At 37.0% G+C, this 27741-nt stretch overlaps 1 protein-coding gene across 1 annotated transcript in view; it reads right to left on the reverse strand.

Annotated features, from left to right (window-relative positions):
- Nucleotides 1-310: 310 nt before the first annotated feature.
- Nucleotides 311-27741, reverse strand: part of FIGN (fidgetin, microtubule severing factor) — a 132551-nt gene continuing 105120 nt past the window's right edge. Inside the window, exon 3 of the mRNA XM_004375432.2 lies at nt 311-4491. Coding sequence (XP_004375489.1) covers nt 2237-4491 — 2255 coding nt within the window. The 3' untranslated portion in view covers nt 311-2236. The remainder of the gene's footprint in view (nt 4492-27741) is intronic.

Here is a 27741-nt window from a genome sequence, read left to right on the forward strand (position 1 = left end):
GATATACTTGAATATTACTTTTTGTATCCTTAATAAAAGGCACTGCTTTTTAATATGGGTTTTTTTCCTTTTCTATTTAAGCACAGTCTTAATTGATAGAATATCGTAATACATTAAATTCTGATTCATCTGCTCAGTTTTTAGCTACATTAAAAAGGAGGGAGAAGTAATGATCAAGCATTGTAAAATTTCAGAAATATTATGAAATCCTTCATTAGTTGTCTCTATGTTAAGCATTTCAGAAAATCTGGCATTGAGAATGAGATCAGTAAAAAATTTTGAAGGAAAAAAAATAACAGAAAGACCTTTCTTGGGGCATCTCATTGCATTTATTTAATTTTTTTTTAAAAAATGTACATCACTTATTAAATACATAAAATGCCAGTGCTTTGCAACAGTTTTGTTACTGCATCTTTAAACTTAAAAAAAAAAAAAAAGAAGAAGAAGAAGAGGGGGAAAAACAAACAGGAAAAAATACATTCAAAAAGTGAGGCTGTTCTGCTTATTCAGGGGCAGTGGCTTTGGAAAGCTACAGCCTACACTGTGACTGGTCAGAGGCATTGCTGAACATCAGTCAGCTATCAAGGAAAAGTTGCACATAAAGCATTAAAGGACATAAAGAACAACTTTCTGGGAAGCAGGAGAGGAGTGGGGAATTAAGCAAAATGCCACATATGCCATGGGGACGGGGGTGGACTGAGATGGAAGTAAGCATAAAGACTGATGATTTTGGAACAATATTTATGGAAAAAGATGGAAGAAAACAAAGTAACATGTTTGGCAAGTTATATTGCAATTGTGTGTGTCCACTTCCAATTTTCTACTTTACTTTCCAATAGAAATGTAACAAAACTGAGGTAGAAATGAATGTGGGAGCACTACAGCCTAGGAGATTTCAAAATGAGAAGCAAAACTGCACTAACAAGAGTGGAGTCAAAAAGAAAGGGAGGAGATGGAGAGGTTCTTTGAGGATACATATATGTTGGTTGTTTTTTGTTTTTATTTGTTTGTGTGTTTTGGGTGCTATCCTCTGCATTCTATTAAGCAGTATGGCAAGCCTATAAACTAGATAGATTTTGTGGACTAGAATGACATCATTCCCAGCAGTTTTAAGAGATAACTTGCAAACTACCACCACCACTACCACGTTCCAGTAAAAGACAGTTGTAGTTTTCAGGTACTGTGACTTTCAGGGTCCTAAACAGGTCTTGTGGCTGACTGTTCTAGACACAAACTGTGTAAGTAGCTTTCCATTACCAGTGTACCTTTTAAGAACATTTTCACTTAATTATCAAGGAGCAGTGTACTCAGAACTCTTGCAGTTAATGACGTAAAGAATAATTCTGCTCTGGTTAATTCCCCATAATTAGTAAAAGAACCTTTTTTTTTTTTAATCCTTCCATTTTTACTTTAAGTTGTAAATATTCAGTTGTATCACACTTCGGTATTTTTCTGGATACATTCAAAGTAATTTTCCTTGCTATTTTCCAATTGTTGAGGTAAACATACATTTTAATATAAAGTAACAATGAAGCCTATCCTATTACTCTCAGCAGTACATAGTGCTTTCAACACATTCCTTTGAGGTACTGTACAAATCACAATCACTTTCCTGAGTTTTTGCAGACAAGAACATTAAAAGAAATGAACTGCAGAAATTAAGGTCCAGATTACCGTTACCCTGTTTTACCTGTTCTTAGCTTAATACCACAGAACAGACAGGATTGAGGAATACTGTTGCTCTTAAAATGGCAAAAATCTGGTTTTCTGTCGTAACACAACTGTTCATCTCTTTAGTCCAATAATGTTTGAAGTTAAAGCTCTTTATATTAGCACATGCCACCAATGTAATTGTGAGGCAAACAAAAAATAAAGCACCACTCCAGGCACTTGACAGCAACTAAATCTCGAGAACAGCAGAATGGAATCAACACACAAGGTTCATGTCCTTCTGAAATCAACACACTTGGACCTTGCTCCTTGGTGAGTGTTGTCTAGCTTGAACCAAATTGAGCATCATTATATGCTTTCTGTCATCTGGGGCTTTCAAATCAGAAGCTCTCATTTGATGCACTTTTCCTCCAAATACTACCCTGACTCTAAAGATGCAACTTAATTGTTGTCTTCCCCAGTACCCTTTGCAATTTAAACACTACTGGAAAGGGGCTCTATACCCTATGTAGCAGGTTTTATGTGTGTGTGTGCCAACATTCATTACATTTTTTAAAAGAAGTTATCACTGACTGCAACCAAACATTTTGTTCCATTCAACATACATATCAAGCTCTTTCTGAGATATGCTAGGCTGAATCTTGCAGAACGCATTTTCAAAGTCTTGATACGTAACTGGCCTCAACTGGCTGGGCATAATGGCTGAAAGGTCTGTGGCTGGCATGGCATGGAGGGGGCCCACCACTGCTTCCTGACACAAATGAGCCACGTCTAGTCCAGAAAAGCCTTCTGTGCGCTGGACGAGCAGTGCAAACTCCTTGTCATTGAGACAGTAATTGTGCTGTGAGAGCAGTTGTACTATTATCTGGTGCCTCGCTGTGCTGTCAGGAAGTGGGATTAAAAGTCGTTTCATGAAGTACCTCCGAAGAGATTCATCTATTTCTTCTGGTTTACTGGTGGCACAAATTACTACGATTTGGTCCTCAGCAGAAGTTAGTACAGTGTCCAGCTGCATCAGAAACTCGGTTCTCATCCGACTGACTGGACTGTGCTCCTCACTCACTTGAGAGGAGAGAAGCATGTCAATGTCACTAACAAAAATCACTGAGGGCTGGCGACACCTGGCCACAAGAAACGAGGCGTGGATGATTTTCTCTGCTTCTCCTAACCACTTGGCGACTAGTCCAGAACCAGCAATTTTGAAAAATGTGGCCCCCAGCTGACTAGCTATGCATCTGCCCAATAATGTTTTGCCTGTTCCCCGAGGCCCAAATAAAAGGATGCTCCGAGGTAAGGCCGTCAGTCCACTGAATGCGTCTGACCTCAACACTGGCCACAAAACCTCCTCTTTAATGACAGCCTTTATCAGGTCAAGACCAGCAATGTCATTCCAGTCCACTGGAGGTCCTTGGGTGATAATCTCATTGGTTACCAGGTCAATGAGGTGCGTGTCCGTATTCTTCAGTTGCTCGTCCACAGAGTGGTTGGATGAGGTAGCTGCACGGAGTCCAGGGCCTTGCATTGGGTGAGAGAGGAGCTGCCTGTGCTCGTCCCCATGCTCACTCATTACTGGTGACGTGTACTTCCCAAAGGATTCACTGGATCTTGATCCCAACGAATTTTTAGCAGTGCTGTAGGAAGGGGGGGTCAGAGCCCTACTGGACTGGCTGCTGAATTTCCTCTGCTGTTCAGAGGACATTAGCTGCTTCGTTGGCTTAAATGCTAAGGATGATGTTTCAGCACTTCTGTCAAAGCCATTCCCCCGATTTGTGTTTGAAATGCTGTTGTCGGGCATTCTGTACATAGGACTCTGTGTAGATCTCTGTTGGCCATAGCTGTAATTTCCATAACTGGAGTCCATATCTCCTTGCCCTGCCATATAGAAGGCTTTCCTTTTGAGAGAACTTGCCGAACTGTTTGCCAGAGCCGACGGTGCAATAGGCGTCAAACCATGACCCTGGTAGGTGTAGCCAGGAACAGTGGTGGGGGGCAGAGGGGTAGGAGCAGGAATTCCTGAAGGCAGGTATGCTGAAGGAGGAGGGGGTGCCCCACCAGGGCTGTACCCAGACCCCACAGCAGTCTGAGGAGGATAGCTAGCAGAGGGATAGCTGTAACTGGAGAGGTTAGAAGTCCCATTGTAGCCTGGGACCAGGGCTGGAGGCGGAGGAGGTGGTGGTGGTGGCTGGAGGAGCCCAGAGCTATGCAAAGGAGATGGATGAGGTGAAGGAAGTGCAGGTGCTGGCTGGCTACTGTAAGTAGAATGCAAATATGATCCATTGTATCCTGGGGCATATTCCTGAGACGGGAGCCCTGCATGGAGACTAGGTACAGTGTGGCTTCCACAGGTACTACTTGAATAACTAGGTTCTGTCAGGTTGCTGGCCACCCCAGGAGAGCTCCCTATACTTGCAGAGACATCTGCTGGAGGGAGGGCTGAACTGACTCCAGCTTTGGTGGCAGCGATAACATCCGGAACACAGTTCATAGGATAAACAGCTTCTGAATTCAAGGAAGGCTGCCAGGGTTCACTTTCATTTTTCCGACCATTCACTAGTCCTGATGGTGCATCTGAGTAGTTGCTGAGTACGGGTCGGTCCACAGGGCCTTCCAAAATGCCAGAATACTTCTCTGCATATTTTTTTAATAGGTTGGATGCAGTCAGAGCAGATATGTCATCATTTGCCCAGGCGTACTGATAGGTGCGCTGCAAATGACCTCTGTAGGCTTCAACTTTGTGGGCAGGAGACCGAGTGGTTGAGGTGATGTCAAAGTGCTGTTCTGGCCACTGGGCATGCTCCGGCGTCCACTGCATCTTCAAGCCTAAGGATTTTAGGGGGTGGGGGGGAAACAGGTCATTTACTTAGATATTCATCAGAAATGTTAAAGCTTTTTCCCCCAACTTCTTTTGTTATCTATTATTTTCCATTAATGATATCCACATTATAAAGGATTGCCACAGTTTTTTAATACTTGTCACAATCCTTATAATATTAAAATAATATTTAAAATGGATTAAATTTCAGCCCTGTATAAAAAGTAAACAGAATTTAAAACAAAACTCCGTAGAAGACCTAAAATTCTTCCATTTTAAAAATAATAAGCAAATCTGTTTCTGTTAAAGGGAACTCATCAAGTTAATACTTGCTACATACACACACACATACACACACACACACATATACACACACATTGCGGTCAAATTTGAATTCAATCAGGCTCTTACAATAAAATATGCATACACTTTAAATACCTAGCACGTGATAGTATTAACATGTACGATATCTTGCTATTCTGTCTCTTCACATCATAGTTTCTGTTTTATATTTTAACCAGTATAGAAATGAGACAAGGCTGACAGATCACATCTAGGATACCTCTCTTATTTGGGACTGAACACCTAGTTAGCACAGTATAATGCTCCCTGCGCAGAACAATATGACACAGACATAGCAGGTCATTCCATAATCCAACTCTCATCTAAAGTGGTCCACGACAGTTTCAAATCTGCTTCGTGGAGTGCAGCAAAGCAATCTCCCAGGCAGCGCTCCATCGCTTTCATCACACAAAGCCTACAACTCGGTATGAATTACAACTGGCTCCTTTCTGCCTCTCAGTTCTGTTGTTGAGTCTCTGGAAAAAAAAAACAAGCATCACTTGTCTGTCGGTCTTCTTGAATTCTCCTTCCTTCTCTTATAATCCCCCCTCCCTTTACAACCTCCAAGGTACTAAGATGGGGAAATTATATATGTAATACATATATGCAATGGGGTAGTGGAAGGGAAGATAAGAATGGACAGAGAATCTGAATCGTAACTCTTTAAATTTCTATCGGAAGCAATAAGTGGCATGAACTCTAAGAATACAACTAGATAATGAGATGGTATGGTTAATTCTGTCATTTGCTAGATTACTAACTGCAGCCAAGGTGACTCTGTAGCGAACCACAAAACGAGCATTTTCTCACTTAAGAGAAAATAAAAATACTAAGGAGTTAGAATCAGAGAGTCATTTCAATTTTAAAGTTTAAAAAAAGACTTTAGGAATTATCTTATTCATGGATTAGGAAACTGAGGCCCAAGGAGATTTATAACTTGCCCTCAAGGTCTCACTCAAAGTTAGTTACGGAAGAGTACTAGAACCCAGCTCTCCTATTTCCCAGTGCTGGTTCATCCTATTCTAATCTCTGCTTGGTTCGAACATTGCCTATTCTGGTACAGCTATATTAAGTAGGCCTCCTTAATCTCTTTTGTATTACCCAAAGTGAATTTTGCAAACTGTCTTGTGCCCTCTGGCACAGGTTCCTTGATAAGAAGGAGGCCTGGTCTAAATGAAGCATCTGTGGCATCAGCTCCCTTCTGAATTGCCAGTCTATTTTGACAGCTCCTATCCCCTTCTGTTCTCCTCCCCCAACCCCTTTAGCTCTTCATTGCCTGACTCTGGCTTCTGACATGGCCAGATTAGACTCACTGAGCTAAACTGAACATAGCACACAGTTTGGTAACAGAATGGCATGTTGATTCCCTCCTGACTCCCTCTTCCTTGTTTGCAAAACCACTGCACCAGACACTGGAAGTTAATTAGCAGGATGATGCTGTGCTAATTGTGTTAATTTACAAGGTTTTAGTCAAAGAGAATCATGCCAGGGCTGGCATTGCTGTCATGCTTCCGACTTAATGATTAAGAAATACTGAAAACAAGGTGGGAAGGATTGCAGTAATTACACAATAAATGAATAAAGCAACAGGATTCATTTGCAAATATATTTTATTACAGTTGTACTCATTTGCATTTAGATTTTTAAAAAGGATCCATGTAGATACTCATTTGCAAATCACCATCTCAGTTAAATTAAGTCTGAACGCTGCACAGTATAACTTAATCAAGCTTTATATATTTTTTTAAGTAAAAAATACTAAAGACCTTACTTCTCTTATATATACAACAAATTCTTCATTTTTCCTCATACCCCCTGAAATCTTCACATTTCTCTTTTAAAAATCTATTTTTTAAAACAATCTCATCAAATTGGGAAAAAAATATTGTAAAATCCAGATGGGAGTGCAGCTTGTATCTTTTCATTCAGAGAAACTCTGGAGCGAGTTCTAAGAAAAACTAAAGTGATATTCTTAATTGTTTCACTTTCTCAGTCATTACTTTTTAAGGGGGAAGAAAACACACCACAAAATGGGTGAAATGACCGAAACCACACTTAAAGGGGAAAAGATGCAATTTTAATGAAGCAGCATTTCAGGAATCATACTTTCATTAAATTCAACTGGAAATTATTAAGAGCAAATCACCAGGAACCAATCGCAAGTAATCAGTATCTAAATTCTTCCAGTGTCATGGGATTTACTTCAAGCCTTATAGAAAGGAGAGAATATTAATGTGACTGTAATGTAGAACTGTCTAAAAGACCTGCAAATTCATTAGTCCTGTAAATATTTCTAGAGAATTTCTGTTAGGATTTTTTTTTTTTCTTTAGAAGATTATCAGAATACAGTGTTGAGAAAATAAGAACACACATATGCTATGAATAGGAATTTAATTAGATTGATACAGTAGAAACGTGAATAAATGTCTTGAAATAAGATCTCAGAAAATAATTTAGTAGTCACATGCAATGGAATTTACCACAGCATGCACACACAATTTAAAGGACATAGCTTTCAGTTAGCTGAGCTAAGCCATTGTTAGCATTAGTTAATAAACATACTTAAAAATAAACGTATGCCTTTGAAGAAAAATAAAATTTCTTTAAATTTAGAATAATTATAAAAAAGATCAGCCTCCTCACTGATACTTGATTACAATTTTTTGATGTACATTGATAATTTACAAAATGTAAAAATGATTTTAATAAAGTACCAAAAAACAACAACTCATTGTGTTGAGTCGATTCTGACTCAGTGACCCTATAGAACAATCACTGTAAAAGACAGGAGTGTACAGTTTAAATAGGTTGGCCATCTTCACTGGGTATTTCTGCATAGTTTAACTGTAGCAAAACTAATTAAATTTCATAAGATTTTTCTATTCATCTGAAATTAAGCAAAGATCCTATCTATAAAATTATTTATTTGGAACAATTACTGGATTCACCATTGCCTTTTTATTCTCATGTTATTTTTGGATGTGCTACCAAGATAATTGAAAGTTTATTTATTGATGCATGCTAAATAACAATAACCTTAGCAGAGCTGCAAAAAGCAAGATAGAGCTTTGATTAAATAACCTTCAGGAACAGAATTGTTCACATCCCCTGAAACATGAGTATTCCAGCGCTTTGAAATCACCGATGTTATTTGAAAGCACAAGTTAATAGTTAAACGTAAGCTAGTTATTACTCTTAGTATGTGGTAAAGGAGCTAGTATTCAGGAGATTGTCCTGGCCTTGGGAGTACAAAGAGCCTTTTTATCAGTTCCTTGAATTCTGACACTCATTTGAAGTAGTGCCAAACTTGGATTTTGTTGTTGTTGTAGTTATTGTTGTTCTGTTTATTGGCAGTGATCTTTCGGATGTGAAATGGAAGAAAAATGCAGAGCCAAATGTTCTTTGAATAATAATAATAAAAAAAAATCATGCTCCATTTGATTATATTGTTGTTATCTGTGAGTGAGAAGAAGCATACACATGTCACTTAACTTGGCACCCAAATAATAAGATGAGTTTTAAAAACAGCTTTTATATGCTTTCTCTTTGGAACATGAAGAGAAAAAACTCGAACAACACTGTTTCAGCATTATTAGAAACATGACTCCCGAACACTGATTCCCACTGTTGTCTGGAAATAGCTTCAATTGGTACAATAGAACAAATCAGCAAACGGGGGAAAGCAAGAAAACAGTTCTCAAAGATAACTGAGGAATAGTTCTAAAACATCAATTATTATTTTAGAAGACGATCAGGAAATTCTTAATACAGCCGGCAAATTTCACAATGCAATGTGTTTGTTTTTAAAATATGTAATTTAATAGAAAATTGCTTTTAAGATAATTTAACATAAGCATTACATGGGAATGACAGCTACTATACTAAAAAGCCTGAGCATTTTGTTCTTATTTTATTGTTATATGATGAATATATATATATGTAAACAAGTCTATATTTTCCATATAACTGGACAGTTGGAGAACATTTTCCATTCTTATCATTACTGACCATTTCATAACTTCAGTAATTAAGCCTATTACTAAACAGTTATTGCCTTAACCTGCTTTACTTCCTCCATTTTGCTCTTTCGTTTGACTGTTTCTGAAATAAAACCATTGTGGCATCCTCTAAAGTTCTGCCACAGCTTCAAAATGATTGAGAAACTGTTATATAGAAAAATGAAGAGTATAAAAACAACTTTCAGAATGGGAGGAAATTGGAAATGAAAGGCTAGGTCTTCTAGAATCAATTGCTACCGCTTATTCCTGGAAACATTCATTTAAGGCACTCACTACCCCACCTCCACCCCTAACACACATATGCTATTCAACAGTTTATCAGGTCTAAAAAAGCTGCTGTCTTCTACAAGGTTCCCATAGGGTAATTCTGGCTGCTAGGGGCTCTGCCTTCATTTGTAGGTTTTTTCAGACTTCCTAAGGGCAGGGACCTGAGGCAAACACCTGCAGGCAACACAGGCTCCCTTGCTCTAGGGCAGCTGCATAGTGCTCACACAGGCCTGCATGACAACATCACTGTACCTATTACATTCCTTTGGGCTATTAGACCCTGAACCTTTCACTATTATTACTTTTTTAATATAAAAAAATTAATACAATATTTAGCAAGGTTCTCTCCAGGAAACAATCACTGCTGGCGTAAATACGGCCAAGTAATTATAAGAGTCTACAGCCCCCTCAGCCTTATAATACAACAGATTCATCATCTCCTAAGTCGGAAATGGCAAAACGAACTCATGGGGTGTTCACATTTAAATAGAGTGTAGCAAATTCACTGGCTGAAAGTATAGCTTTATGTGAAGAACCTTCTGAGAGGACAAGGGCTACAAACCTCCTGGTACTAAAAAGTAACTCTGTGCAGAATCTGCTTATCATTATTCTTCAAGGGGAATGATGAACAAATGAAATGTTTGAGCAGACTAAGACTAAGCGGCATTCTCCTCCTGTCTACCCATGCTCATAAACCAAAAGGCTACCACCGCAGCAATATTTAGTATTGCTTATACTGATCCTTTTGATCTGGAACCTTCCTCAGTCCATTTCCTGATAACGCTAGCCTTAAAACGTGACCTCAGATTTAAGAGTAATTGTAAGTGAAAATAGTAAGGGCAAAAGGTACAAAAATTACACATTCTCTTTAATCTGTTAGAAGTCCTTTATAAGCTGAACATGATACCCAGTTGCCGTCGAGTTGATTCCGACTCATAGCGACCCTTTAAGACAGAATAGAACTGCCCCATTGGATTTCCAAGGCTTTACAGAAGCTGACTGCCACATCTTTCTGTTGTGGAGCAGCTGATGGGTTTGAACTGTTGACCTCTCAGCAGCTGAGCGCTTTAACCACTGTGCAACCAGGGCTCCTTGAATAGAGAACGCGTTGCCGTAGGGTCATTCCGATGCATAGTGACCCTATAGAACATAGAAGAACTGCCCGATAGGGTTTCCAAGGATCGGGTAGCTGGTGGATTCGAACTGCTGACCTTTTGTTTAGCAGCCAAGCTCTTAACCACGGCGCCAGTAGGGACTATCAAATGTATTTAGTCAACAAACTGTGTGCCCCCTATGTGCAAAGCCTTGTGGTTCAATGCTAAGAAGTTAAATCAAGGAAATCGGTTTGTTTACAAGGTGATGAAACCTTTCCATCATTCTTTCTTTTCATAATTTCACATTCAATGTAGAATTTACTCTAAAATTAGACTCTTTGATTTTAGACATTAAGGAACATTTAAAATGATTTAGTCCAATCCAGACAGCCTCACACTTAATCTAGTGCTTCACTTACTCTGGTGTCCTGTGGGGATGAATACTGTTTTGTCTGGTATTCCAAATACTTTATTTTATTTGGAGGCATGGCTAGATTGTTTGGATAGAAGAGGACTGAAGGAAATGAAAAAGGTTCTAGAATTTTGTTTGGAGGGTGAAGATCCCAGGCTTGAGAATCAGACCATTGGCATTTCTCATGCCATCACTTACTTGCTCTGATCTTGGTTAAGTCACTTAAGCACATCATACTCAGTTTTCTCAGCTATAAAATGTGGTCAGTAATGGCATCATCTACCTAACTGGGCTGTTATTAAGATAACCTAAAATAATAATATTTGTGAAATTACTTTCCAACTGTGAACAACTACACACATTTCTTGTTATTCTTCTGTTTTCAAAAAGCCAGAGAGCTACATTAGAAACGAAACTGGTTAGACAGATTGAAAACAAAGTAAAATCACTCTCAGAATTTATCAGTCAGTTTTCTTCAACCTCAGAACAGCTACTGAAAAGGAAATTTTTCAGTGGGAATGTTGGTTATAAAAAAGATATAGAAATTGTTTCATACAAAGTAAAACACAGAGCATGATCTTTTTAATCAAAAAGGTGTCAAAAGTTCAAAATGTTTTCATAGTGTTTTATTTATTTTAAATGTTATTTGTGACTCAACATTTTATAAACCAAAATTAAGAAACACAGTACTTACAGGTTTTAAACCAGTTAAGGATGATCTTAAAACCTGCAGTCCCAAAATAAGATATTCTAATTATATAACAAATACTGTCAAATAATTTTCCCTTTAAATCACCCTTTCACACCTCCAGTCTTCAAATTATAATACATTTTGCAGCAAATTACTCTCTCCCCACTTCCCTCCTCCATTCTACCTTATTTGCATAAAGCAATCCTTTTCTACAATCACAAAGGCATTTCTGGCTAAATAGTCCTTTGTAAATATACTTCAGATACCTCAACCTTTAACATGGAGAACTTGCATACAGCCTGCAAACATGTTCTGTTTGGCACAAGTTTTAAAAAGCAGTCAACTTTGTTTCAACAAGTTTTAGAAAAGCAGTCAACTCTATGTTTGAAAAAAAAAACCATATTTCCATATTTCCCATTTTTCAAGACAGCTGAATGATCCTACAACACTAGACCTCATTCTTGCGTAGCAACAGGTGGCTGAATCTGAGTAGCAGCTGTCCCTTTGGACATGGTGTACCCTCTGTGCTTTGTCACAGTGCCCCCAGTCCAACATCAGGTATTTTTATGGTACCTAGAATCGTCGGCAACTAACAACAACAATCAGGTCACATAGATATGTGAGTTTATGACATTACTCTGATGCTTCAAACACCAGTAATTTAATGTAAGTACATTTTCTTGAAAACTAGCAAGTATACTGCTCTAAAATGTTAAAATATATGGTCACTTGAGAAGAAAATATTTCCAAATACTATTATACATTACTGCCTTCTTAATCAGAGCACAGGGAAAATAGTTAATAATTTTCTTGTAGAGTCAGTGTCATTAGTATAATGGTATAGAATGACAGAAATTGATTAAAAAAAATCGGTCCCAGATTGCTGTTGTTTTAATGTTTCCTCCTTTCCTCTGATTTGTCAGACATTATTTCTTGCTATTTTCCATAGCTCCATCTCCACCATTCCTGAGTGCATCCCCTATTAGTCAACTGCATGAGCTTTGATACAACTTTTGAGATATTGTTTAAACGAATTCAACATCATGCTTCTTATTTCTTGTAGAAAGTTGTTGGATGGATAATATTGGGCTAAGCAACAGATCTGGTTCTATAAGTCATTATTTTGGGCTTAGTAAAATCCTATCTTCAATATTATAAGCACCATGACTTGGACCAGGATGGTATATACCCTGTCCTTCAATTAAACTTGTGGGTAGCTTATGATCTAAATCAGTTTCACGAAAACGTATTTTTATTCACAGCAACAAAATATTCATTCATCAGAACGTGACCAAATGTAACGATGCCTATTTTGCCAATATTTCATACTGAGGATGAAATTTAGTATGCATGGATCTGATCGGTCATCACTTTTAATATGCAAGACATATATAAGAAGATGGCTTGCATTTATGAGGATGAATGCATAAGCACTTATGCAAAGCAATTACACTGATGAAAGAAATATCACTTTTAGTCCACTGAGTTTATACTCAATATATGACTAGATAGACTGCATATCATTTAGGCAACCCAGGAAATCATGACCATAATTCAAATAAGTACTTTTTTTTTTTTGTGGGGGTCCTAAAATTTCCAACACTTGAGTCAAAGTAAATGAGTGAACATATATAATCATGCTCACACACAAATCTATATAGTTTAAAATTATATTTTAGATTCTTGGGGTTTTTGGGAGGAGGGGGGTGTTACAAAAGTTTCTATGTAAAAATTTTTGAATAAGAATCTAATACCAAGTGTCCAAAGGTCTGTGTATATCTCACTGTATTTAATACAAAAGAATACATGACTATGTATACACAGACAATTTACAATATACAAATGACCGGCGTCCTGAATCTTAGTATTTAGTGCCAGGTGTCATCAACTATTGCAAGGGATGAATTTGAAGGTTAGGATGTAAGAAACTGATTTCCCTGTGTTAAGTCAAATGTTAATTTGTTTATGCTACCTCTCTGAATAGTGCTTTGTAGTTAACCTTTAAAGTTGTTACTTTATGGCCTTTCATTTCTCATGTGGTCTCTTCCCTTTCTCCATACACTTTTTCATCCCATTAAGGCACTCTATCCTTCCCCCCAGTTCTTTCTGTCATACAAACATCATCAGGACATACCACATATGTCCATAGGGACTGCCAGGGCTAATGAATATGTATGTTCTGTGTCACAACAGAGCACTCCCCTTGTTCTGCAGTATCAACCCTCTTATGTGTGTAAATAGCAGGTGAGCTGTAGCATGCAGGGATAAATGGGGTTAACACAACCTGAAAGCCCCATGCTAGATTCATACTGTCCAGCCTGTGTGATTGATTCAGAAAGAGAAATTTAAATGCCAAAAGCATTGTGCATTTTCTGGGTGTTCTGAATCTTCGTTTTTAAAAAGGATTCTGTAGCGATAATAGTTACCATTGTCCTGAAAGTCTGAGGTTATTTCAATTTTGTTTGTCATATAAAATATGTTTTCACTTCTAATAAATACAAACCAAGTATGGTACCAACCTTGAATTATGTCATGGCTGGTTTATATCCTTGGTCACAATCCTAAAATGTTACATGAACCATAATGTGGACATCTGGGTATTGGTAAATAGTCATTTATGTGTATTCTATTTCAAGAATATAAATGCAAAGATCAATTTATTTATATTTAAACTGAACTACACTCACTCTTGCTAAACACACCAAGCTCACAAGTCCATAAACAAATGCAGACTCTCTCAAGCCCCATGACGTTGCGTAAAATGAAATTTATATTCATTCTCTTTTCAGAGTTCCTCTAAAACATTACTCTAAAAAGACGGTTTGCATGAAACAAGATGGATAAATAAGGATGCTTATTTAAGAGTGAGGGCTTTCTCACATAATTAGACAAAGGAGTAATGAGTACACAACTCTTCAACCATTCTTCATGAAAAACTCTTGGCTAAAGTGTGCAAAGCCCAGACAAAATTTATTTAGGTTATTTATGCGTTTTTCTCTTTTTGGCAATTCATGCATTAATTTTTAATGCAATAGCAAAATACTATCTTGGACTTCAATAAAAATATTCTATAGTCAGAGCTGGGTGACATAGTGCATTAATTCAGTGTCCTTCACTCCTGGGACCTGTGTATAATTTAGTCCAGCCTGAAGAAAATAACTTTGATCTGAAGGCAGTGGAAAAAGCTACATATAAAATGAGTTTAATGTTAGCTTTAGTGTTGTTTCTTCCATATAAGACGGCATATGAAGATAAACTGCTTTAGAATACAACCAACATGGCAAAGGATTAAAAGCAAAGAGCTCTTAGTGACAACAGTAGTTTCCTCACCTCTCCATTCTTCCCACTCTGCTCCATTCGACATCTGGTGAAACAAATCTAAGCACTACCTGTACTTGGGATGCTCTGATTTCCAGATAAACAGAACACTGTTAAAGTGCAGTATAAATGACAGTCCAGACATTACTGTTGTTGGCTCTTCCATTTGTAAAAACAAAGAATGATGCATAATTAGACAGAAGAGGATTTCTGCATCCTGAAAGAAAATTTCTCCTCCTGGTGCCCAATAACTGAATCTATGAGAAAATGCCAACAGTAGGAGAGACTACAAGTAAAGAAATTATTTCTTCAGATCCCATCTTGATTGTGTTCTCTATGAAAATTTTTAACTGCACAATTTCATCTTTTGTTATGATGGACTATATACCATTATGCTAAAAAAAAAAAAATTAGGCTTTGGCTGAATTGAATAAAATGGTTGATCCAGTCCTATGTGGCATTAATCACATGAAGTACAGAATCCCCTTTCTTTTGCTTATAATTCTCCAATTAATCCAATCCAATCCTCTCTGTTATGAAGAAACATGGTTTACTTCATCTCTAATATAGCAGTTAAAAATAATGTTGCTCTCAATATGGCTTTCAATAGCATTAACACCTATATTGATGTAACTTCTATATAATCTAAATTATTCTAAAATTTGTTATTATTGATGATCGTAAACTATTTTACTGTCCCCCTTAGTTATGAATAAGCACTACTGTTTGCTAAGATTTTTAGGGAATGGGAAAGTTCTTTTTCCCCAGACACATTTTTAAACTAGGAGATCATTTGAAAGAAATTTAATTTTAAATATGCCAGTTTTAGCATATGTTAAAAAAGTTAATAAATCAGATCTTCCTGCTACATCATCAAATTGTGTGCTATTCTATTCATAGCACACAAGTTCCCTAAACAACAGGAAAACCAAAATGATATGCAGGACTATGCAGTTAAGACTGGTAGGCTAAACAGAAAAATCAAATCTAGGTGCCTGTATGAATGTATGTAAGTGTATGTCTGTACTTGAGAAAAGGGTATATGGAAAATAAGGGAGAGAGTAACAGAGACAAAAAAGAGATTTTTAAAGTTGCTTTTATCCTAAAATGGATCTATGTTTAACTAGCCATATTATTAATAATCTCAGAATCAAAAGCACATTCTAATATGTACATATATTTTTATCAAACATAAGCATTTCTTAAGGTTTTATTCAGCTATGCATTTATTAGCGGCTTAAACCAAGTCAAATACCTCGAAAAATTTCCATACTTATAAAACTCAAAGTCTTATTTTTTATCATCTCAAAATTCACCAGGAACACTCAATTTCTTAATTGAGTACTTGTTTTTCTGGGGCATCTGGGTTTACATTCATAAAATTTTCTTCCAAATGGAAATTTAGTAACAATTTTATTACATACTGACACATTTTCACAATTGTATACAAAAAAGCATTTATTAGAATCATTTTAGATAAAAATGCTAACAAAAATCCTTGACACACAAATAATTACTTAAAAACTATAATTGGATTACATAGGGACACACCTCAATTGTTAATTTAGGATTATTATTGTGTTTTCTATACAATAGGTTCTGTTTTTAAAAATACACAATTCATAGCATGAATGATGAATCATAGGTCTAAAAGTACATTCCTACACATTGAACTGACATACCTAGAACTGGTGTCCTTTTAAGTAAATCTTTTTAAAAGCATCCAAATGCCTAAAAGAATACTATAATTTCATTTATATTTTACTTTCAGTCTGATGGCCGTTATAATGATCACTTAGCTAACTTGTAAAGATATTTCAGGTGAGTATATTTTATTGTGCCCTCCTTTTATTTTTATGCTTCTATATCCAACCATTGTTTTCATGTTTTACTTTAGAAATCATTTTATCCAGTTCAATGTCAAATGATATTATACTTTAAAACCAATCTATTCCAGAAAATATAGCATAAAATAGTGGATTGCATCCCCGGCCATAGCTCCCAGAAGCATTAAAATGTTACAAGAGTACCCGAATGACAGCAGTGACAGCTTAATCACTTAAAGGCTTTTTACGTTAACACTGTTCCCCCCCAACCCCCAATTTGAGAAGTAATATTCAGGCATGATTTAATAGGAGGTTAGCTGTTAAATACAGCTAAATAATACATATTTTTCTAATACCAAAATCAAGTTTAGTGTCTAATGAACATCCCCTTGCACTTTTTTAAATATTAGTGCACATCCGTGAAGCTTGATTTATTTATTCTCTTCCAATATATGTAATAAAAAAAAAAAAAGTCTGATAATTAACATGCATAGTTTGACAGCCTCTTGTATTCTTATGATTTTAAGTAGAAGATCCATGGATAAAACATAATTGGAAGGTGAGCCTATTAATCTAGAGAATAACCTCCACAAACCAAATAGGAATGAATCATCTTTAAGTCTCCATCTCATTTATAGCTTTACATTCCTAAGGAAAAGGAAAAAAAAAACCACAGTGAGAAACTAAAGGTGACCTTATTTAGACATATTAGTCAAGGCAGCCTTTGCTGTTTTTAAGCAAGCAAACATGATTGTGATTCCACTTTGTCCATCCACTTTTCCAGTGTGTAAATTGGATGATGACTTGGACAATTCTCTCTTCATTAGTGAATGGCAGAAAGAAAATACAGAGGTGGCTTTTTCTTTTCTAAACTCTGCAGTGTCTTGTAGCCAGATTCCAAAGCATCAAGGAAAGATATACATGTATATTTTTTCGCTAGACAAGCTGTCGTAATTGAAATGAAGTCTAATCAGACTCATTACTGTTTTCAGCAATTTGCACCACCAAAGATGCTTATTAGGTAACTGTGTTTAATAAACCACTCTTTAGAAAAATACCAGTAATGAGCTCTTAACAGCCAATCTTTAGCGTGAATGTAATGTGAAAAGTGTTCCTAGCGCTGAATAGATTTGCACATTTAGTAGCGTCATAATCAAGCTCCATGAATTGGTTGCTGTGATGTTAGATTTATGGCAATAATCTTATTTTTTTCTATTTTAAATATATTTGAAAATACAGTCATCTTCTATTAGAGTTGGATTATATTCACTCTACAGCAAATTTTAGGTTACTGCCAAGCTAGTCAAGAGTTTTCATCTGAGGATTTGTGAGCAAATGATAACCAAGGATTTTATAACTGATAACTGATGCTAGTTATCAAGCTTGTCATCAGTTCCCCCATATCTCAGAATAAAAGAAAAAAAAGTCTTCCTGTCATCTGATTATATATGAAAAGTTATTCCAGCTATAAATATATTATGATTATTAAGAGGAAGAATGGCATTTCTGTCACTAAGTTAAAACAGAAAAAAAAAGAGACATTCCGAAATGAATATTTGAAGAAATGTTGGCCTTTCATAATAGTGGATATAAATAACATTATATTGCTTAATTAGATATTGTTAGTAAAGATGTGAATACCACTTTCCCTCTTGATATATGCACACTTCTTTTTGTTGCACTATTTACTAAGCTGTTAACATTAAAGGACAGTACTGTGAATATTTATTATTTGTATGCACTAAGGGTGGTCAGGAGAGTTAGCTAGGCTTCTTATTGATAAGGGCCAAAAAAAAAAAAAAATGTTACACACCTCTGAGCACAGGAGCTATCTCCATGCAAAATGATGCACGTGCCAAAATAAGTATATATCTATGGAGTCCATCAATAGAATATATCTTGAAGCATATCCATGTATACACAATAATTATATAGAAAAAATTGAAAACTGTTTCTTGAGAACATATAAATAAGACATAGAAAGCTCTTGAACTTGTAATCCTGAAATGTTTCACATGATAAGGTGAATATCTTTGCTCACTAAAAAACCACCCAAAAGATGGCATAATAGGCTTTGAAATGAAATTTGTGACATTCTTAAACAGGTCCATGCAGATAATCAGTACATGAAAAAGTACAAAAAATAACAGGAAACCAAGAGTTTATACCCAATCATGATAAAATGTTAAGAAGGATTCTGTTACTGAATGATTCCTCTCTCAATACACTTTGTATTTCTTTTAACCACGAGCTTCAAGACTCCTAATTGGACCCAATAAGCCTCCATAACTGTTTTCAGCTTTCTGAATCAACAGGGCTATGAGAACTGAGACTGTCAAATTAATGGCTTGTTTCATCTGATTTTGTGCAATGCACTTCTTTGCATTACAAAGTAGAGAAGAAACCAAACTCATTCCCTTGTGGATTCTTTCAGCTCTTGGATCAAACTATCTTCCTGTTTCTTTAAATTTTGACTTGAATTCGTATTCAGAACCACAAAAGAAAAAGTGTGTGCATAAAATGACTAGAAAACCTATATTCTGCATCTTTAAGTGACTCACAGCTAGGCTATTAAAAAACAACAAAAACAAAACCAAAAAACAACTAACAGGGTTCCCCCTTCAGTACCTTTGGAGGACCTTCTCATATCCATGAATACCTTCATTTATGAATAATATCATTTATGAATGTTTTACAATAGAGAATGCATGTTATGTACATTTGATTTTATTACAAAAGCTAAGAAACTCCAGGAGTCCTGCTGGCACAGTATTTAAGAGCTTGGCTGCTAACCTTGGCTCTAACCCTAACCCTAACCCTAACCCTTACCCTTTTTTTGATTCAGCAGTCTGAATCCACCAGCCACTCCTTGGAAACCCTATGGGGCAGTTCCAAGACTTCAATTAATAGTAATAAATAATAACATTAATAATGATGACAACAAAAATCATTCTTTTGGTGAATTTTCAAAATAACTTTCCATAATGATGAAGCTTTCATTTTAATTATGAATTTTAATTAGGAACTGATTACCTAGTTAATAGATATTTCACCTGGATCTAATCACTGGGTTATAGAAGATTGGCAGTATTTGCCTTGGTCCTCATTTCTAACTTGAGAAACACAAGCTAGGGAGGATGGATATACGTACAGATATTAGTAAAGAGATCAAAGGACACATGAATACATATTATCATGCAAATAAAATGTATGAGTCAAAAGGGCATAATACAATAGTAGTGGTAATAGTAGTGGGAGACTTGCATTAATTGGGTAAGACTTTTTGACAAGGTGGATTAAAACTCCTCCTTTTGGCCATACCATCTGGCTGAAGATGCAGAGAAGCGATATATTTATACTTGCAAATAATTTTTAAAAAGCATTAAGGCTAATTCTTAAAAATTTCAAGGACTGACAATATCTAGTACCAGATTTACCAATCTTACCCCCTACTCAATTTCATCACTTGGCATATTCCTGAGGTACAAGAGGTTATGGCAAATAGCAAATAGCTTTCCATGTATTTGCATAAAACACACACACACACACACACTCACACTCACATGCACACACAAAACGAAACCTAAACGAAATTATTTTACTTAGGTTGTACATTCTTTCAGGCTTACTTTTTTCCCTCCCGTTTTAGCCCAGGCTTGTGAAATCTTTGAATCTTGATAACTTTTTTTGTCACTAGAAAAAAACAAATAAGACTAGTTGGCTACACTGTTTAAAATGTAATAATGACACCCATGCTTTAATAACTATTACTTAACAGCTTCTGCCCTAAGAGCTAGGGAATATGGATCCCTGCCCCTATGGACCTAAATGTCTATCGGGGACAAACATATTAAGTGCAACTTGGTAGTGCAAAATCAAATTTAGTTCTAAATCTGATAGGGAGAGGTGGCTTCATAGAGCAGTTAACAGTCAGGGTCTATCTTGAAAGTTTAATAGAATTTCACGAATTAGAATAGAGTAAGATGAGATTTCTTGTCTAGTAGAAAGCCTGGTCAAAATCACAGATGCAGCCAAGTGTGTCTGGCACATTTGGGAAGCAGGGTAGTTTGGTATGGTTAGAGGGTAGGAGAGGGGTATATGTCTATGCATAGGGTGGGACAGAGGTAGAGATGAAGCTAGAATGAATGGCAAAGGAATTTGAATGTTTGGACTTCATCCTACTGTATATTTAGAAATATATACACAGGAAAGTGAACATTCACAGGGCATCATCATAAAAATAAAAATACTTGTGAAATATCTGTCAAACAGTTAATAAAAAGATTGTGGTGCATATTACATTTAATTCTCCCAAACCCTTATGAGGGATTGTTGTCTCCTTTTATATATGATGAAACAGGTTCCATGAATCTAAGGAGCTTTCTCAAGGCCACCCTAGAGCCAAAACATTACAACCTGCGATGACACAAAACTGCTATATTTTGCCTCTCTGTGGAGAATTACTCCAAGTATTCTAGCTTATATAATCCACAGATTGACTGCTGAAAATATGGAAGTCAAAGCTCTACAAGGAGATTCGGGAATCATGAGCATATGGGGAATAGATGAAACTATGGCAGCGGATGACACTGCAGAGAGAAAGTATGTAGAATAAGATGAGACCAGACCTCTTGAGTTAAACCAACATTTAAGGAGTAGGCCAAGCTGACTGGGAGGAAATTTAATATACAGAGGAGAAAGAGAGAGAGAGAGAAAAAACAAAACAAAAATGAAAAACCAGGGAAAGGGAGAGATTATGCTCTTGCAAAAGACAAGCGAGGGAGGAATTTCAAGGATAGAGTGTTTAATTGTAGCCCATGCATCCGAGAAGTCAGGTAGGATTAGGAGAGAAAATAGACAATTAGGAGGCTATAGGTGATCTCGAAAGAGCAATACCAATGGAGCGGTGGGGTCAGAAGCCGTGGTGAGTGTGTTATAGAGGAAATGGGATGTAAGAAAGTGAGATGGCAAGCATAGAATTTTCCTCATGGATAAAAATCTTAAGAAAGATGAACAGCAGGTAAGGAGCAAAGAAGAATGGAGGTGAAGGATTTTTTTTTTTTTTAAGAGATATGGGGAACACCTGATAATTACTTTAGCAAAGAATGGCCACAGGCCAAATCTAGCCTGCCATCTTTTTTTGTAAATAAAGTTGTATTAGAATACAACCACACCCATTTGTTTATGTATTGCCTGTAGCTGCTTTGAGCTATAGGCTGAGTTGAGTAGTTGTGACTGAGAACACATGGCCCACAAAAACAAAAATACTTACTATCTGGTTCTTTCAGAAAAAGTTTCCCTAAGCTGAGGGAAACAGAGACAATTAACAGTGACAACATAATTAATAATTAATTATAGTTAATATAATTAACAATTATATATATTCTGGGAGGACAGAGGTAGGGTACCCAGTTCCAAAAAAGAAGGAAGTATAACTGAGAAGTATGATTCTAGCCCTCTCTGTTTTCTGGGCCCCTCTGGAAACCTGTGGGGCAGTTCTACTCTGTCCTACAGGGTCACTATGAGTCAGAATCAACTCGATGGCAATGGGTTTGCTTCTTTTTTTTTGGTACTAACTTCTAACCATAAAATATCCATGGCCATTTTAGGTAAGAGTCCACCAACTGGTATATGCCGTATAAAATGTAGAAAAAGTACAGGATGTCATGGAAGAAAACTTACTAATGTAGAATTTGCTGTAGGAGGTTAACGCTTGCATGAATTAAAAGCATTTGTTGAAACAACAAAATAGGAAATAGTCTTTATTTTAGATATTTCACCAAAATCATTTTTCATACTGTTCACAATTATCTTATTCACTCGTCTTACCACAAAAAAATTACCTTAAAATTCATCATTTATTAAAATAAGTGCATTTACTTCTTAACTGTCAACTCAGCTAAAATGTCAAGAATATCACAGTCTGACTATGGTGGATTTGAAGTTGGGCATATATTTGAATTACTCCAGGTTTGAATCCTTAGACTTCTAATTACTAGTCTTTTGATCTTAAGCAAGTTATTTAGCCTTTCTGAGCCTCACCTCAACCTTTCTGAGTATCCCCATCTGCAAAACAGGAATAATAATAACTTTCTTGAAAGGCCGTTCTGGGGATTAAACGAGATGATGTAAGGAAAGGTGTAAATATGGCATGGGGGTGGCATCTGACCTCCTCGTCTAACTTCACAAGGGGGAAGGAGAATCAAGATCAACAGCTCAAGGCTGATTCCTGTGAGGCAGAGGTCAAACATGCCTCCTCTCCTCGCCATCTTTACCAGTTCTAACACCAACTATCTCCCATGGCACTCCCTGCTTCTCTGCTGAGTTTGGTAATTCATTGCAGTAGCCACACAGAACTCACAGACAATACTCATGATTATGGGGTTTATTAGGAAAGTAACAGGTTACAATTCAGGAACTCTCAGGATACATTTTTTTGATCAGGACAGCCTCTTCTCAGCTGTGCCCGTGGGCGTGCCTCTTTCTGTCCCCTCAGCCTCTGCCCTGCTTGGGCAAGTGTTACAAAGCTTTTAGCTCTGCCGATAAGTGCCCCGAGGCACCCCACTATACCAGTAAGCCTTGGCCAACAGTGCTCAGCTCTGGCTCCCTGGGTTGGAAAACCTAGCTCCACCAAGTGCCCAGAGGCACCCTACTCCACCAGCAAGCCTCCTGCCCAAAGACGCTCAACTTCCTTGCTCCATGGGCTGGAAAGCCCACTGCGCAGTCTCTTACTGGTCTCTCCTGCCACCATTTCTCTGCAGCTGCTTCTCGCCATCTTCGATGTTACAGCTCTCTATCTCTCTGTCTCTCAGTCTCCTAGTTCCAGGAGTTCTCAGTGCAGGGATCCCAGGTCCAAAGGACATGCTCTGCTCCTGGTTCTCCTTCCTTGGTGTGGTGAGGATACTCTCTTTCCACCTCTGGGATGGCTCACTTCAAGCATAATGGAATGGCCAAACTGACCAATCCCCCTTAGTGGGCCACAATGACCTTATTTGCATAGTTCCACCTGATCACTTGGGTGGGAGTTCCAAGACCACGGCGATAAAGGCCATATAAAGGCAATTCATTGCACTGCAAGACAGAACATTACATTCTCTCTAGGAACTGCCATTGCCAGAAGGAGGTTTTTTTTTTTTGATGTTCCAGGGGACAGAGCTAAAGTGAAATAATGAGAGGGGAAGTTACAGGTAGGTAGATTTCAGAAGCATAATATGAAACACCCTTTGACCCCTCTCCTTTACTAATTTATGATAAGGAAATTTAAGTTCTTTTCTCAGGCCTGCCAGTACCTTACTGTGTTACTGTTACTAAAAATAATTCTACCAAACAACTAGAGTTATAAAGTATTAAGTTCTCTATATTTGGATGTGGTTAAAGAGAATAATAATAACAATAGCTAACATTTATTGCACTTACTATGGGTCAGGCACTGTTTTAAGTGCTTTACATATTTATACTCTTTTATTCCTCACCACCCTATTATCATCCCCATTTTCCAAATAAAGAAAATAAAGCAGTGAGAGGTTGAGTAGATTGGCGAAAAATCACACAGCAAATAAGTGCAGGAGCCAGGATTTGAAACCAGGTAGTCTGGCTGCAAAGCCTTTGATCTTACTGCTATCCTTACAGCTCATGCACCTTGTTTCAAGGATGTCGCTGCCTAGGGTTATACCAAAAAAAACAAACGAAACCCATTGCCGTCAAGTTGATTCCAACTCACAGCGACCCTATAGGACAGAATAGAACTGCCCCATAGGGTTTCCAAGGAACAGCTGGTGGACTTGAACTGCCAACCTTTTGGTTAGCAGGCGAGCTCCTGAACACTGCACCACCAGGGCCCCAGGTTTATACAGTAGTAGGTTTTTCCAGGTTTCTTTCCAACTCACAGAAACCTTGGCTGCCTAACTAACAAGACATAGTCCCAGATTGTACAGAAGGAGATTTAGTTCATTCTGATTGTTGGATATAGGAAATTCAAAGTGAGGATTCAAACCTTAAAATTCTGTTCTTACTCCTCATACAAGATCTCCAGAAGACTGGATATACTTCAGTGGCCCTTATGCATGACTCGTAAGTCTCAACTGCAGCCCAGATCTCACTCTTCAGCTCCAGAACCCACACTGTAATTATCCACCAGATGGGCATAAACTCAGTATGTGCAAACATAACTCACTGATGACCCTCCCAGGCTTTCTAGTTAGAAATAAGGTACTTACTCTTGACTTCCCCTCTTGCCCTACATTCAGTCAGTGATAAAGTTTTCTCAATTCATCTCTTAAACACTAGGATCTGATTCCGCTTCTTCATTCTCATGCTATTGCTTTAGGTCAGTCCTCAGCTCTTTCGAAAAGTCTCTCAGATTTCCTTTGTGTTTGTCTTTCTGTTTCTTCTTCTTTTTTGCATATATGTATGTATGTATATATGCATTTTTTTTTTTTATTTTTGGCTTACTTAAAGAAAATAGAAAAATTAGTTTCCCTGGTTTTAAAATACAAGCTCATTATTAAAAAATGTGGAAACAGAGGAGCATATCAATAATCATGTTGTGATGACCTCCAGTAAAGTTTTCATTTTTCCCTTAAATATCTGCTTTGACTTTTCACAAGTATTTCTATTTCTTGTATTGTTGAGAGCGTATTACTAACTTCATAAAAGTATTTTTCCTCACCTTTCTTATCCCTTATACCTTTGTATATGCTGCCTTCTGTCTTGTCTCTGTAATGTCCTCCCCTACCCCACTCCATTCTTTCCTTCCTGGGCCAACAGCACTGTGTCTATTGGGCTCTCCCACTAGACTATGAGGTCCTTGAGATCTGTTATCTTTTTCCCCTAGCTTCAGTTCTTAGCCTTTGTGTGTGTATGTGTGTATCAAAATTGTATGCACTTATAATGGTGATGCTACAGTGTACATTTTTCCAACAAAATGATTTGTGGTAAGTAAGTATGATTGTTGTATTGCATTGCATTTAGTGATTAGAATAATGTATGATTACCAGTTACACATAGTAATGCAATGGAATATCTGGGAACTTAAGTGGAGGGTGTATAACTCTCTTGTGGTTAATTCCTAGTAAGAATCGTGGCACTTACCCTGTTGTACCAAAATTATTTGTTTATGTGTTAGTCTCTTTCACTAGGCTGTCTTATTCACCATCATGTTTCCAGACCTTGCACTGTACTTTGCAAGAGTATGTGCTCAATAAACGAGAAAGATGAAAATAAGCAAAATGTCAAACTAATGATAAAATGTGCCCTAGTAAATTATCATGAAACACAGAGAAGTCACTATTTACCTAAATAGTACCTATTTTTTTAAAACATATTTTGGCGCAGTGGTTAAGCGTTTGACTACTAACCAAAAGGTTGGCAGTTTGAATCCACCAGGAGCTCCTTGGAAAGCCTATGGGGCAGTTCTACTCAGTCCTATAGGGTCCCTATTGAGTCAGAATCGACTCGACAGCAATGAGTTTTTATATATAAAATCAGAATAATAGATATTTTCTATCAGTATCTATTATGTGCATGCTTAGATTCAAATGCACTTTATAAGTAATAGTCATTAATGTAACTCTTACAAATAACAAATAAAACAAGACTTTATTAGACTATATTATGGGTGCTACTGAATAAGACTCTCGTATAACAAGACCACTGCAAAAGACATTAAGTCCTTTGAATTTTTAAAGTCCATATATTCAAATACTATGTTTAAAAACTTTGACTGGGTAACCAAATATCAGAAAGAAATATTACAAATATGATTTTTAAATTGCTTATAGTTGAAATCACATCACTTGCATTCTATTTGTAAAACTCTATTAACAGAGTTTATGCCATGACTGGTCTAAATGGTATTTGATAACTACTGGTTAGAGGGCACAGATTGATATTTAAGATGTAAGGTTGCACTATGGTAACTTTGGTAGGTTATTTTATATTGAGGATAACCAGCTATGACATTTCTTAAAAAGGTCTAGATAACTAAAGAGAAGGAATGGCCTAATTGCATCAGTGGGAACTGCTCCCTAGCATAATTTATAGATAGATAGATAGGGAGATATAGTTTATTTATATTTTGACGTTTTGAGGAAAAATGTCATGCTAAACTTGTTTTTCAACAAATCTAAAGACAGTAGTATGCCTTTCTTGATTTAAAAAAAAATCTTTTTATTGTATTTTAGATGAAGATTTACAGAGCAAATTAGTTTCTCATTAAACAATTAATACACATATTGTTTTGTAACATTGGTTGCCAACCCCACGATGTGTCAACATTCTCCCTTTCTCGACCTTGGGTTCCCCATTTCCATTCGTCCAACTTTCCTGTCCCTTCTAGCCCTTGCCCCTGGGCTTGTGTACACATTAAGTCTTGTATACATGGTTGAGGTAAGCTTATTATTGTTCGTTTTATGGGCCTGTCTAAATCTTTGGCTGACGGGTGAACCTCAGGAATAACTTCAGTACTGAATTAAAAGGGTGTCCTGGGGCCATACTCTCAGAGTCCTTTCCTGATTTTAAACCATGCAGTATCACCTTGTTCTATTCAAACGACTGCCTCTTGGTCTATGTACAGATTCCGCATGAACAAGATTAAGTGTTCTTGAATTCCTATTTTCCGCAGTGTTATCCAAAATTTGTTATGAACCACACAGTCGCGTGCCTTTGCCTAGTCAGTAAAACACGGGTAGACATCTTTCTGGTACTCTTTGCTTTCAGCCAAGATCCATCTAACATCAGGATCAGGAAAGGTATGCATCAGGGTTGTATCTTTTCACTATACTTATTCTATCTGTATGCTGAGCAAGTAATCTGAGAAGCTGGAGTATATGAAGAAGAATGTGGCATCAGGATTGGAGGAAGACTCATTAACAACTTGCAATATGCAGATCAAAGACTATATAGCCTTCAGAATGGATTACACCTCAATATAAAGAAAACAAAAATCCTCACAACAGGACCAATAAGCAACATCATGATAAACAGAGAAAAGACTGAAGTTGTCAAGGATTTCATTTTACTTGGAGCCACAATCAATGCCCATGGAAGCAGCAGTCAAGAAATCAAATGATGCATTGCATTGGGCAAATGTGCTGCAAAAGACCTTTTTAAAGTGTTAAAAAGCTAAGATGTCACTTTGAGGACTAGGGTGCACCTGATGGAACACATGCTATTTTCAATCACATGCGAAAGCTGGACAGTGAATATGGAAGACCAAAGAGGAATTGATGCCTTTAAATTATAGTGTTGTTAAAGACTATTGAATATACCACGGACTGACAGAAGAATGAA

This window comes from Trichechus manatus, unplaced genomic scaffold (assembly GCF_000243295.1).
Source record: "Trichechus manatus latirostris isolate Lorelei unplaced genomic scaffold, TriManLat1.0 scaffold00036, whole genome shotgun sequence".
Lineage (NCBI taxonomy): Eukaryota > Metazoa > Chordata > Mammalia > Sirenia > Trichechidae > Trichechus > Trichechus manatus.